General features: G+C 42.6%; 1 protein-coding gene across 2 annotated transcripts in view; it reads left to right on the top strand.

Annotated features, from left to right (window-relative positions):
* trit1 (tRNA isopentenyltransferase 1) overlaps positions 1–1,076 on the top strand; it is a 32,611-nt gene extending 31,535 nt beyond the window's left edge. For both annotated transcript variants that reach the window (XM_058619643.1, XM_058619642.1), the window contains 2 exons: positions 416–533; positions 624–1,076. In XM_058619643.1, the coding sequence (XP_058475626.1) occupies positions 416–533; positions 624–784 (279 nt within the window). In that variant the 3' untranslated portion in view covers positions 785–1,076. The remainder of the gene's footprint in view (positions 1–415; positions 534–623) is intronic.
* The last annotated feature ends 12,678 nt before the right edge of the window (positions 1,077–13,754 follow it).

Genomic DNA, 13,754 nt, shown 5'->3' with positions numbered 1-13,754 from the left:
TTAGAAATTTTAGACTGAAATGTGCAGTTTGACAGCGACTCATTCTCCCACCCCAAAGTCCGTAGAGAAAATCATAATTTTTAAGCTCACAGGGAAACAGGAGCTGCTGGTTCACTGCTTTCACTTCAAGGATTTCAAGGCTTTCAAGCACATAAGTCACAAAGTAACACATTTGATGTCACTGATAGAGGCAGCAGTGGATCAACTACTCCTGTGTGACATGATGTAAAAATCAATGCCTTTTCCTCAAACTTCAGACTTAAGTGGGCGTCGATTTAATCAGGTGAGCCTTTTGTTAAGTGACTAAAATCCGTTTTATTGTGTCCCCACTGGTAGACATTAGTGGCAAGTGGGCGCAGAGGGCAATAAATGAATAACTCTACTGAGCTTTAACTCTTTGGCCCGACTAACCCAGGGTGAAGAGCCGACCGTTCCACCAATCAGAGTGCAGGAGGCGGGACAGAAAAACAAACGGAATCTGCGAGTGTGCGATCTGTGCGACAAAGTCATCCTCGGTGACCTGGAGTGGACGGGTGAGGCTTGTTGACCCACGTTATGCCATCACCGCACAATAGAGACTGATGCTCAAACCTGAATCTGACTTTAAACCTCTTCACCTGCAGCTCACCTGAAGTCTAAGAAGCATCACTATCACGTGAGGAAGAAGAGGAAGACTGACCCCGCCTGTGACCAGATCACTGCAGGAGACGAGACGTTCTCAGAAGACGCCGTTGCTTCCCAGGACGCCAGGACGACACGCGAGGAAGTACCGGTGACACTTTAGTAACTGCACTGACTCTGGGGCGTACACATGTTTATTCAGGCTTCCAGCAGCTGGAGGTTTCCTCGTAGTCTGTAAAGAAGCGCGGATCTCTGTTTGGCCGTTACATGCGAGGAACTCCGGGGGAAGCCTGCACTTGAGATACCATCAAGTACCCGCCTCCCCACTGAGCTCCATTAGTTCCTCCAAATCGTAATTTGTCAAAGCGCTTAAAATTCAAAAGGATGAAAGCTCCTCCAGCTCTGCAAGTTGTGCTCTGCAAAAAAACGCGGATCCTTTCTGAATGTGGATTATAATGGACTCCGCGTGTGTGGGTTAGGAGGATAAATGCTTAAAGACGGCCACATGATTCTCTTCCTATTTCTAACTAGATACACATTTGACCTTGTATTTTCCATTACTGTGTACTTGGATAATTTAAATTTTTAGTGCCTGTAACCGAAATGGTGACCTTTCACCCTGTTGGTACGGACTGGATCTTCCATTTCAGGCATTTTTGTTCCCTCTCTCTTGGTGTCGTGCACTTTAACAATAAATGAATACACACCAGGTCAAAGGATCTGATATTTTCTCTACCGGTGAAGGAATGTGATGTCACTGCATTAACGACACGAGAGGTTTTCACATGGCGTCGGTGCCGCTTTCACCTTTATCCCACTGGCATCTTTACACAGCACAAGCACTCTGTTCTGTTTGCCTGCTGCCACCCTCTTATACTCTCATTAAACACGTTTTTCTTCTACCTCTTTGTTTGATAAAGACGATGATTTACAGTGTGTCACCGCGCTTCACTGGAGTGTAGCGGAGCTCATTTTCTCCTCCGACAGTGGTATAAACCCGGTGGCTCAAGCTATTAAGGAGAGAGTGTGTTTTCCCAGGTCTTTGTTTATGCAACGACATTTGTACATCTTTGAAACCAAGGTGTGCCTGCCTACTGTAAAACCACTTACACAATACCTGGTGTCACTCCAGCAGCCTCTTTTAATTCCTTTCACTCCTCCCCTCCCTCCCTCGCTTTCTTTCTTATTGCCTCACCTCCTTTCCTAAGACTCTCAACACAATTATTTGGCATCCTCGACTAATACTCTGTCTTTCTTTAAGCCGAGACGTATTCTTTCAGGACGAGTTTAAGTCACAGGCTCCGGGTGTCTGACCTCATCCACATGACTGAAAGTATTTTCAGCCATATAATAGCTGGAAGTGTGTGTGTGTGTGTGTGTGTGTGTGTGTGTGTGTGTGTGTGTGTCCCACATTCCCTCCTTCCAAACTGGGTCAGGCCTCAAGCTTACTGGGGACTTACCGTACAGTAGGGGAGTCACACTGATAACCCTTCTCTGTTTGTTTTTCTTTCCTTGGAGAGTATTTTTATCCGTTTTCACAACTAGCGTCGCTTCCCCTGCCCTCGTTTTTTTTTTTAATTATTATTATTGTTTCTGTGTAATTACAAAAAAAACTCAAACCATGACTGTGAGGTTTTTTTTTTTTCCCATCACAAGTCATTTGATATGTACAACACACCTCGCATTTCCCAACGCCGTGCTATGTGTGGTATGCTCTTATCTCAGGTGCTCGTCTGGCACCTCCAGGCACTGCTGAATCATTCCACATTAAAAAAGAATTGCCTTTTGCAATTCAGTGACATAAGACTTCAAACTCTTTTAACTAAGTTCTCACACACACACACACACAATCACTCGCAGAAGTGGAGAAATAATATCACAAGGCTAATTTGTGATTTTTGCACCGTGGTGCATTAGATCATCTGCGGATACACGCACACACACATGCACTGTGTGAACTCATTAGCTGCGGACAGTGAGCACAATCAACACACTAGAGCAGCTTTGAAACAGGAGACAGTCAGCTGTGCCACACACACACACACACACACACACACACACTCCCTTTTCCCTCTTCTTACCAAGAGCTTAGTCATGCCTGTTTGTGTATCTATCGGAACAACAGGCCACACAGTAAGTCACTGGGGCTCATTCCTCTCTCTGTCTCTCTCTCTCTCAGTCCAGTCCAGCGTTGCCCTACGACGGCTCAGCTCATATGGCTGCATATGTTTACAGAGCACACCCTGTTCCATACATGAGGCCCTCAGAGGGGGAACCACAGGCTGACTTATGTAACACTCGCTCCAGTCCATACAGTACATGCTGCTTGTCTGTATCTGGCCGTCAGTGCCACAGTGTTTTAGCCTCTTGTACTTGGCGTTTATTTGCTTTTTATTAATACTTATGATCATTTTCCGATATTATTATATCTTTATATCTATTATTATATTATGTATATATATGTAATTATATCTATTATCTATTTATATCTTATTATATATCTTACATATCATGTACACAAACATGATTAGCCTGTACAATATTATTAATCAATGATTATTTTTTATTTTGTTCTAACACCATTCTGAAACCAGTTTATAAACAGGACAGGACGGGACCTATCTTTACACACCTTCATTTAAACATATCCATCATGGATGAAAAACGGCCTCCATAAGAATACAATGAAATGATCTTATGATTATGTCTTGTAACTTACAAATCAGCCATTAGGAATAAGTCGAAGCAGCTTTGTCCACTTCAAAGGATAAGATAATGTGTATGTATGACGTGTTGTGCATTCAGAGCTTGCCTTGTAACAAGTGGTCGTTTGAGTTACTGCTGCCTTTCTATCATTCTGAATAAGGCTGTTCATTCTCCTCCGAGGCCGTATATATATACAGTATATGAACAGACACAGTCTTCCGGGTTCCATCTGAAGCCAGCGAGGAAATAAGAACATACTGAATCGTCTGTGTGGCGCACACAACCACGGCACTTGGTTCTCATAAATAACTTTTCTTCCTCACACTGATGCCCAATCGGAACTTCAGCAAGTCAGTGTTCCTAAACTGATGTTCTTTCTACTCTCCTTGTTCCTTTCTGTGGACACCAGTTTACGTTATCAGGAAGAAATAGTCCCAACACACAGCTTCCTGTTGAGCAGCGTGTTGTCTGATGGGATGAATCACAGGAATGAGCCAAAATTTTAAAGCCATTCAAAGATTTTTGTGTGTGTGTGTGTGTGTGTGTGTGTGGCAGTGCCCACAACATCACACAGGGCTTGTTTTGTTGTTGAACTTGCAAAGCCGCTCCGCTGTAGTAGTGTGTCATCCAGTGACTGTGCGTCTAGGTAATTTGACGTCCACTAAATCCTAATCTGTAATCGCATTTGACTAAACATTCTCTGCCATCTGGCCCCCGGCGAGACGAAAAAGACACTCGCACGCACCTGCAGTGCACACACACACACACACACACACACAGTGGCTAATCAGATAGCGCAGCATCTGTACTTGAAGACGCTGTTGACGGGACTCCTGAGAAGAGGCCTCATAATGTGGAGTATGTGTATCGATAGCACAGAAGGACACATATTTGGGGGAGGAGCAAGGCTTTAGACGCCGCATGGTTTTATAATCTCCGAGTGTACGGCTGTAGAATGTGAAGGTCTTACTTTTGTTTTTGTATGTGACAGGGGTGAAGGGTCAAACCTTGACGCTGCCAGCTGTTCTGTGAGTTTGCTTGACTTTTATCTCCAGTACGGAATGCTCCTTCTTGTTCTCTTTGACATTTTTTTCCTCATCCAGTCTCGCAAACACTGGTCCAACTCCGATGTGCGTGTGTGGGGAGGATGTTTTCTAGGAATAAACGCTGACCTTGACTTGACTTGACCAGTAGTCCTCATGGAGACCAAAGCCTGGTCCTAATGAGGCAGCAGCTCATTTCTGAGGAACAGTTTTTAAGTTAAGGTTAGGGTTAGGCATGAGGGTTTTTACGTAGGTTGTACAAATGAATGGAGGTCAATGCAGTGTCCTAACAAGAATAGCTGTTTCTCTGTCAGTCAGGAAGAGACGACTCAGGATGTGTGTGTGTGTGTGTGTGTGTGTTGCGTAACCACGTGAGAAACACAACACTGTCAGGTGTGAGTCCATCAGATAAGAGAGCGTGTTCTTGTATTTTGTGGATTTGCGAGGACCAGAAAGTCGTATACATACGGAGTGAGGACATTTTGCCTGGTCCTCACTTCTTTAATAGGCTTTTTGGGGGTTAAGACCTGGTTTTAGGGTTAGGCATTTAGTTGTGATGGTTAAGGTTAGGGTAAGGTGCTGAGAAATGCATTATCTCTACAGTATGAGGGTCCTCACTAGAGCTGCAACTAACCACTATTTTCATAATTGATTAATCTGTCAATTATTTTCTCGATTAATCGGTTGGTCCATAAAATATCAGAAAAACTTGAATGTTGATCGGTGTTCGTCAAACCTGGAAATGACGGTGTTCTCAAAGTCTTTTTTCGGTCCACACACCAAAATGATTCACTGTTAATGATTTCTTTGTTATCCAGAAAAAAGAAATGAAGAAAATATTCACATTTAAGAAGCTTAAACAATCGGAAGTCCTGTTTTAATCATGAAAAAAGCTTAGCTTAAAATAGTTGATAGTCGATTAATTTAGTAATCAATTAATAATAGATTAATTGATTGTTGATTGTTTCAGCTCTAGTCCTCACTATGAATGAAGTTCAAACGTGTGTGTGTGTTTCTGTGAGTACGACGACGAGTATTAGGGCCAAACCTAAGAAAAATGGAAATGGAATCTTTCGAGAATAAAGTCATAATATTATAAGACAATCATTATTCAAGCAAACTCAGATGATCAGTGTCTAGATGAGGAACGCGGAGCATTTGGTGGAGTTACATTTTGATTGGGGCTTCACAAATCAAGAAATACTTCATCTTTTCGGTACATCAGATTCAGCACCACGTTATTTTTCAGGGCTTCAGGAGTTTGTTTGGAAGAAAGAATCACACACTCAGAGACTTACAGGAAATCATCTCTTTTGTGGACTGGAGGAAATGGCTGTTAGTGGTCGACTGCGAGGATAAGGATTTAATAATAATACATTAGATCATGATAAAAAAGAAATGTATTCTCATAATATTCTAACTTTTTTCTCATGCTGCAACTGTTCTGTCACCTCTAGCACTGTATGTGTTGTCTCTGTATGCATTCTGGATTTTACACACACACACACACACACACACACGGCCAGTGCTGCACTGTAAGGGATGAGTGTGCTGCAGCCTAATCCAGCCTGGTTTTATAGCGTTTCAGTGTGATGTGATGTATGCTTCCACAGCAAGTGCAGACCATCATTTATTGATGTGTGTGGGTGTGTGTGTGTCTATAGCAGCGGTCTCTCTCTCTCTCTCCCCCTCCCTCACACACGTTGTCACGCTGTCTGGCTCCTGCGGTGTCTGCCATAAGCGAAATGCGACCAAAGGAAAAGATGTGATCAGATCTGAAAATCCTTTCAGGAAAGTGTCCTAGGTGCAGTCCATGCATGGCTTCCTATAGTCTCTCTCTCTCGCTCTCTCTCTCTCTCTCTGCTTCCGTGTGTGTGTGTGTCTCTGCTGCATATTTCCTGTCTGATTATGTAATGCAGAGGCTGCACGGTACTTTTTCTTCTCCTTCTTCATCTACCCTCCCCAATCCAGAGCATGACATGTCTTCCTGTTTTTCCAACAACCCAGTGAACTTCTTTCCCAGGGCAACACATTATTGGTCACACACACACACACACAGAGGGAGAGAGGGAGGGAGGGAGGGAGAGAGAGGGAGCAATCTCTTTTATCACATATTATAAGTAATGTGCTTATTTTAGACAAAGCTGCTTACACTTGTATTATTTCTGGTTGGCTACATAAATTGTCATTGTCTCACTCTGTCTCACGCAGTGTGTGTGTGTGTGTGTGTGTGTGTCCCAGCTTCTTTCATATCCTCCCAAATCCACTCTTTCATCTTCCTGTCAATCTCTCGTCTCATTTATCTCTGCTTCACCTTTGCTCTCCGGCAGAGAACAGGAGTGCCACCTCATTAAGGATCACCGACTGCCTTGTGTGTTTGTCTATGTGTTCATATTTATTGTGTGTGTGTGTGTGTGTGTGTGTGCGCACAGGGACCAAACTATTCTCTGCAGTATACTGTATTTGAGACAAAGAGGCTGTGTGTGTGTGTGTGTGTGTGTCTGCTTTTCTCTATTGTCACTGACTGAAGCCATGGAGCCGGCCTTTTCCCGCCAGTGCGGTGTTTTGTGGGCGGGGTTTCAGCTGTGTTCAGCAGCAACAAAGAGCCACAGCTTCCCGCCCGTTATGCAAATGATCTCAGAGTGGGCGGGGCCAGGACCCTCCCATGCTGCAGTGTTAACCCTGTCACTGCCCGGTGCTGGAAGACGGTGAAGTGCGGTTCTCTTCTGTTCTTCTGACCTCACGAGAACAGAGGGATGTGGAGAGTAAAAAGTGATGTCAGTGCAAGGCAAAGCCTGATATATATGTTCTAATAAGCATAGGGTTTCTTGGAAACTTGGATATTTAAAAAAATAATAAAGCAGAATCTAACTTAAAGCTGCACTAATCAGTCATTTTGATTCTCTTATTTTCTCTGCTGATAAATCAGTCTTGACTGATGATGATCAAAAACACCAGCGCTTTAACTTTGGGAATCTTCGTCCACAGTGAAGTAGCTTGACCAGGACAGTCAGTTGAATTAAGTATACCAACACTAGTGGGGAATCCATTTATTGACTTCCTACCACTCTTTGCACTGACAGAGCATGAAATTGTCTCCATCAGTCCAAAAAAATATAGCAGCCTGGAGTTTTGCCATGTTTTGTCACTTGTATTCTTCTTCTATGTACTTATTTCCAGGATTAAGTTCAGATTACCCAGGTCACCGAGAGTCTGACTGAAGACTAATGTGTTTTCATGTATTGAAAGTCTGGTTTTAGTTGGACTAACAAACCTTCTTTAAATTGAATGTAAAGTTTTTTTGGTTTTTTTTTCTTCTTCTTCTTTTAATTATCTACACCCTTGGTTCTCGAACTGTGGTTCGTGTACCACCAGTGGTACGAGAGATTCCTCTGGTGGTGATGAGAGTGGAGCTGAGGAGTGCATAGAGAATGAAACAAATGAATGAAACAATCGCCTTATCTCTCGCTCTATATTAAAGGAATACTTCACCGATTTGCATTTAGCTTTGTATTACTAGAATAGGGGTAGTATTAAGTGTCACTGGTGCACACGCAACAAAAAAAAGATATTTCTCGACTCAGGGGAAAAAAATACTAAACCTATTCTAGTAATTCAAAGCTAAATGCAAATCGGTGAAATATTCCTTTAATCTAATTTCACTATAGCAGTGTCTGGAGTAAATGTGAGGAAGAGGAGGATGATGAGAGAGCGAATGATCTTATTCTGAGTAAATCTGCCTCCTGTTAAAAGTTAAAAGTCTGTTTGCTCGGTCTATTTACGCCACTGTATTTAACATTTCCCACCACAATTTAATGATGAACTCCGGAAATGTTTACACTTCTTCTAATAACATCGTAGATCTCGAGGAATGTTTTTGCCCCGTTTGCTGCGTTGTTGACGTCTGTGGAGCTCTTTGCCGTCTGCTGTTGCACTTTGCTGCTTTTATCAGTTAAGTTATGAGCGTCCACAGCAGACACGCCAGACCTTTGACTGAGGCAGCTGTGAGCGAGCAGCACATGAGAGAGACTCTTTCACACTGTTCACTGTGTGGACCTGTCACTCTGCCGTGTTTCTTGTGAGGCTCGAGTGTGTGTGTGTGTGTGTGTGTGTGTGAATTAAGTTTTTGGGTAACACCTCTTGATTTGTGAACTTTGTTTTTCCTCCATATTCATATTTGAGTTTCCTTTTCTGAAGCTGTCTCACCTCTGCCCACATGTGCTTTAACGTCTTACAGATGTAAAGAGCGTTTTTTCCCATTTTAGTCCTCTGTGAACTTCTGCCCAGTTTTAGTTTTACTAGCACTGGTACTGTGGTCTTCTAAACCTGTTACATGATGATTCATGTCGAGTCATATTAAATGTAATCCGTCAGCCTGAAAAACCCTTCTTCAACTACAAGACGCAAACAAATATAAATCTTGAGAAACTCAACTTTAGCTTGAACTTTGGCTCCTTCAATTTCACCCTGATACTCTTGCCCTCTTGTGTGTAACAGCACATGTTTGGCGTCTCTTATGCAACCAAACTTAACAGTAGACGGCATGTAGACCCGTGACAGCTGATGTGTGCACGCACACACACCCTCTACACCCCGTGTCTCACAAAGGACCACGTTATATGAATGAGTCGTGTGCCTCGGCGCGCTATTAGCAGCAGTACCCGGTGGAATTTGAACAAAAAATACAACATAATTATGTGATATTTGACCCCAGCCACAGAAGTTACATAATGAACTCTATTGATTCTTTAACAAGCAAAGCCATGGCCTTCTCCTGGAGGTTCTACGTGTTATTGATGTAACCAGTGCACAGTTTTATCTTCAATGCCTTGTTCTCTTGCACAGATAAACCCGCTGTTCTTTTAAAGATCTAGTGCGTAACATTCAAATAATTGTCAAATGAGTTCACACAAAGACGATAAGGCCTGTCGGCTCCACACGACTCTCTCGCTGTGTGTTTGTCAGCATGGCAATGTTTTGCCATGGTGCCGTACACAGAGTTATGCCTTTTATGGCACGACTGACCGAGGGAAGATGGAAGCATTTCAGCTACTACGCTAGTAAAGCCACACGGTGAGACGGCAGAGAATGGTTGGCATATGGACCTACATATAGAAAGAGAAGGGAGAATGTGATGTGCCTTTCTCAGCGCATGTTAAAAGTCAGATTTTAGTCGGATCATAGCAGTAATTTGTTTTTTAATGTCATGTAAACACGTTAGTCCGACTACAATCGGACTATGATTTACATTACCCAGGTATGTTAGTCTGACTAAGACTAGCTTCATTTTAGTCATACTAACGTACCTGGGCGATTCATAGTCCGATTATTCCTGCATGTATACACTTAGTCAGACGAAAGTAGAAGAAGACGAGCCATGCTCCATCTGATTTGTATCACGATTAGCATGTACAGGAGGTACGGAACATACAGAACCACAACACCGTCCATCTCACCGTCCACTGCTTGTCTTTCTGTGCCGTAAAGCTCAACAGGAAACTGATTCAATATACACAACTTATCAAGAGATACAGCGCCAACTGCGGAGGCGGATTCAGACGTACACGGCCAGTAAATCGAGTTTCTCCTCCGCACGTATCTTTGAACTCTGCAAGTTGTCCGACGGCCTGAAAAATGCACGACAAGATTCTTTTAATTAACTACATCTGCTCTTATTCACCCCCACAGTCCTTTATTTCGGTGTCCCTGACGCACAGCGGGACACATACAGACAGAGCACACAAATGTTAGTGCGGTGCAGGTGGAGCAGAGCGGCATGGTAACCATCAGTAACGGTGCTCAAGGCTGATTTACATCGCAGCTGGTGAGGACGATGACTGAGCGCTGATATAACGTGTGTTGCGTTGGTCGGTTGTGAGACATGGAGACGAAGGAGGAAAGCGTAGAGTGTTTGTTGCTGAAGTCTGTGAAGGCGGGAGGGGAAGTCAATGGAGGGAAACCACACACACACACACACACACACACAGAGTCCGTTTGATAAGGTGTTCCCACCATGGGGCAGTTAACGGTTAATAGCTGATCCGTTTGTGCCGAGGAGTGATAGCAACCAGAGGGGGAACTTTTAGGTTATATTATCTGCTTCTAACTGTTGAAATTATCTAACTAACAAGGAAGTTTCTCTTGTCAGGGCTTTTTTTTTTTCTTTCCCCAAAGATAAATCAATTTTTAACCAAATACTGGCTCCTCAGTCGTCTCCTGCTGCTGCTGCTGCTGCTGCTGCTGCAGTGAAGCTTCCACCACAATACAATAATGTGATTAATTATCCTGTTTGCATATTTTAGTTTATTATAAAAAGACTGTTAAAAGATATGAATAAGGTGCAAACCCATACTAAAGTCCCCGGTTTTACTGTCCCCCAATGATCAGAGGGCTGTTCCTGAGGTTGAACCACCTGAAACTAAACGCACGTAATCTTTGACACAGAATGACATATTGACATGATTTGTTTCATATTTCACAAAGACCCTGTTGTGTAACAGGCAATAACTGATGTTTGTAAGGATTAACGTGTGATTGATGCCTTTGAATGCCATGAGGGAAGTGCAGTGAGACCTTGGTTCCTTATTTATTACATGACCGTTAGAGCGTCGCTCACACAGAAGTCCCCACAATCCTTTTTGTTGTCAGTGTAAAGGCGGGAGTGCCCGTGCCTGTACCTTGTGTACCACCTTCCATTTCTCTGTAAAAGCTGCGGTTGCATTTTGCTCTGTGCGATGGTACAGTACGGCATCTGCCTGCCTCTGTCTTTTCAATATATAACTTCTGACAGGCTCTCCTGTGTCCCCATGCCCTACTTTACACCTTCCAGCAGCCCCAATGTACAGAGCCGGCACGTGGACGTCACAGCTGAGTGGACTCAGACTGTCCACCGTCTCATAATAACATCTGTGACTGGCAATAAAGCTCAATAACTAATATTAAACACCAAATTTAACGATTAAACATGTTTATTTAGATTATCTGAAGAAGTTACTGTTAATCTGTAATGGACATTTAATTATAGTCTTTTTATCTCTATAATATGTCTCTTTATTATCTGGTTGTCTCTCTTCTGAAGAGTGGGCTGCTTTTGTTTTGGTCTAAGTGAAGCCTGTATTGATGTCAAATGGTTTGTTTCGCAGTCTTTCAGTTATGCGATCATTTGCTGCCCTCTTGTGGTGAGATCTGGGGAAACCATCTGACAAATTATATAAATGTACTATTATTATTATTATGTAAAAATTGGAATTTAATATTTTCTTTAAAAAAGTTTGGCCCCGTATATAAAAGTGTAAGAAAACTGATCCAGATACTGATCTATTTGCTGTTTTAAAGGTTTTAATACATGTTTGTAGATTTGCTGGCACTGTGGAGTAAGTGTGTTATATTTATATTGTAGTTGTAGTTCTATTTAAGCAGCTGATGTTATAAAAGCAGCAGGTTTGTAATCCCAAGGTTGTTATGGTGTGTATTTCTGGGCCAGATGGGCAAAAATGCTGTTGTGTGATACTGATTTATCCGTCATACCTGTCAGGACGGTGCCTGTGATGGCTGTGGTCATGTGACTGAGCATGAATAATGGAGACATGCTCCTGTTTAACATGAGTATGGCGGCTCTCCCATGAGTAACTAAACCTGTGGACACGTCTGCGTCTACACACGCGCCGGACATCAGTGGTTAATGTAATAAATGACAAGTTTATTGTTGCACAAAATGTACAAAATAACAAGCAAATGGACAGCCCCGACCCACCCGCCATGTCCCGCCCCTCCCTCGGGTTCATTCATCTTCATGAAGCTGAATTTTCTGAAACCTATGACTACGGCAAGTCCGATGGATCCAAGCCAAACGCATGGTAATTCTGAGAGACAACACATACCCAATTTCAGCGTCACTGAACAATTAAAAATGAATAAAAACACCTTATTTACACGTTTTTGTTTTTTTTTTGTCAGAACTTTTACAACATGCCATCTATATATTTATACGGAATATGTCATGTGCACACACCCCTGTATAGAAAATATATTATAAGATCAAATCAAATGAACTAAGGGCTATAGACATCCAAAGTACAGCACTTCATTTAAATCTTCTTCTTTTTTTTTTTAACTCTCAGTTTTTGTTTCCACTTTTTCAACGACTTTGTCAACCTCGCACTGAAAGAAAGGACTCTAGTTTGATGCAGATGTTTGGTGTGTTTTTCCCCCCAAGCTGACCATGGAGATGCCAGTTGTGACATATTTACACTGAGATAGCTCTTCTAAAATCCCCCATGTGTTCATTTGCTCACCACTTATCTGACTTCTCTTTGTGTGTGTGTGTGTGTGTGTGACATTTTCACATTTTCAATATGATATGCTCATATTTTTGACTCGGCTCGATGATGTCATAAGAGGTTCAAACCAATAAGCTTTGGCACAGGCTGAGGAAATATACAACGTGCCGAGGCGTCCGTTAATGACTTTCGTGGGTCTCGTCGTGTTTGCGCACAAATGTAAAACCGCAGACGACCCGAAAGCACATCACAGAACATGAGGTTTAACACATTAGTGCCAAGGAGGATGAATAAACCGTTTATTTTCCTGCCTAATGACGTTTAAGAGGCTGGTACTGTGATATTTAGATCACGCCGGCACCACAGAGAGAGGAAAAAGAGGATGTTTAGTGATGGAACATGGTACAGCGTTTTGAGGGCACGTGGGTGATCGTTGTTTTTTGTGCCAAGGGGAAAAAACACACACATGTAAGGATCGGGGCGACAGGTGATGATGGGCAATGATGAAGAAATCTGCGTGGGGAAAAAAAAAATATGGAGGCTTCCTGAAAAGACATTTGCCTCTTTTTCCCTTCAGCTGCACTGACATGACATGAGAAGAAAATGAAAAGGGGGGGTTTGACGCAAATCTCCGGAGTTTATCCATCACATTGCCTCAGTGGGTGGAGGTTGGTGCAGCTGAAGGAGACAGGAAGGCAGTGCTAATAACCTCTCTGCTTTAGCCGTGTGTGTGTGTGTGTGTCAGTTTGAGATCTGATGTCAGGCGGAAGGAGATGGCGTTGTGTTCAAAGTGTGTGCAAAAATACTTGTCAGACTACTGTTGGAACATGAACCCCTCTTTTTTTTTGTACATTTTACTTCAGTTCTGACCTTAAACTTTTTCCAATATAGCTTCTTCTTCTTCTTCTTCTTCTTTAAACTACCTATTTTTTTTTTTCCTCTCCATCTGCTGCTTGTGTTTCACTTGTTTTAATATATATCTATATTTTCTTTTCTGGCTTTTTCCCCCCTCTTTTCTCTTTTCTTACTTTACAAAATGAGAGACAGAATGGTGGACAGCTGACAATATATATAATTACTTTCCTCTCCTTATTCTCATCCGGTC

Source organism: Solea solea, chromosome 20 (genome assembly GCF_958295425.1).
Source record: "Solea solea chromosome 20, fSolSol10.1, whole genome shotgun sequence".
NCBI lineage: Eukaryota > Metazoa > Chordata > Actinopteri > Pleuronectiformes > Soleidae > Solea > Solea solea.
Note: the sequence above shows the minus strand (reverse complement) of the source record. Positions and strands in the feature narration are given on the sequence as shown.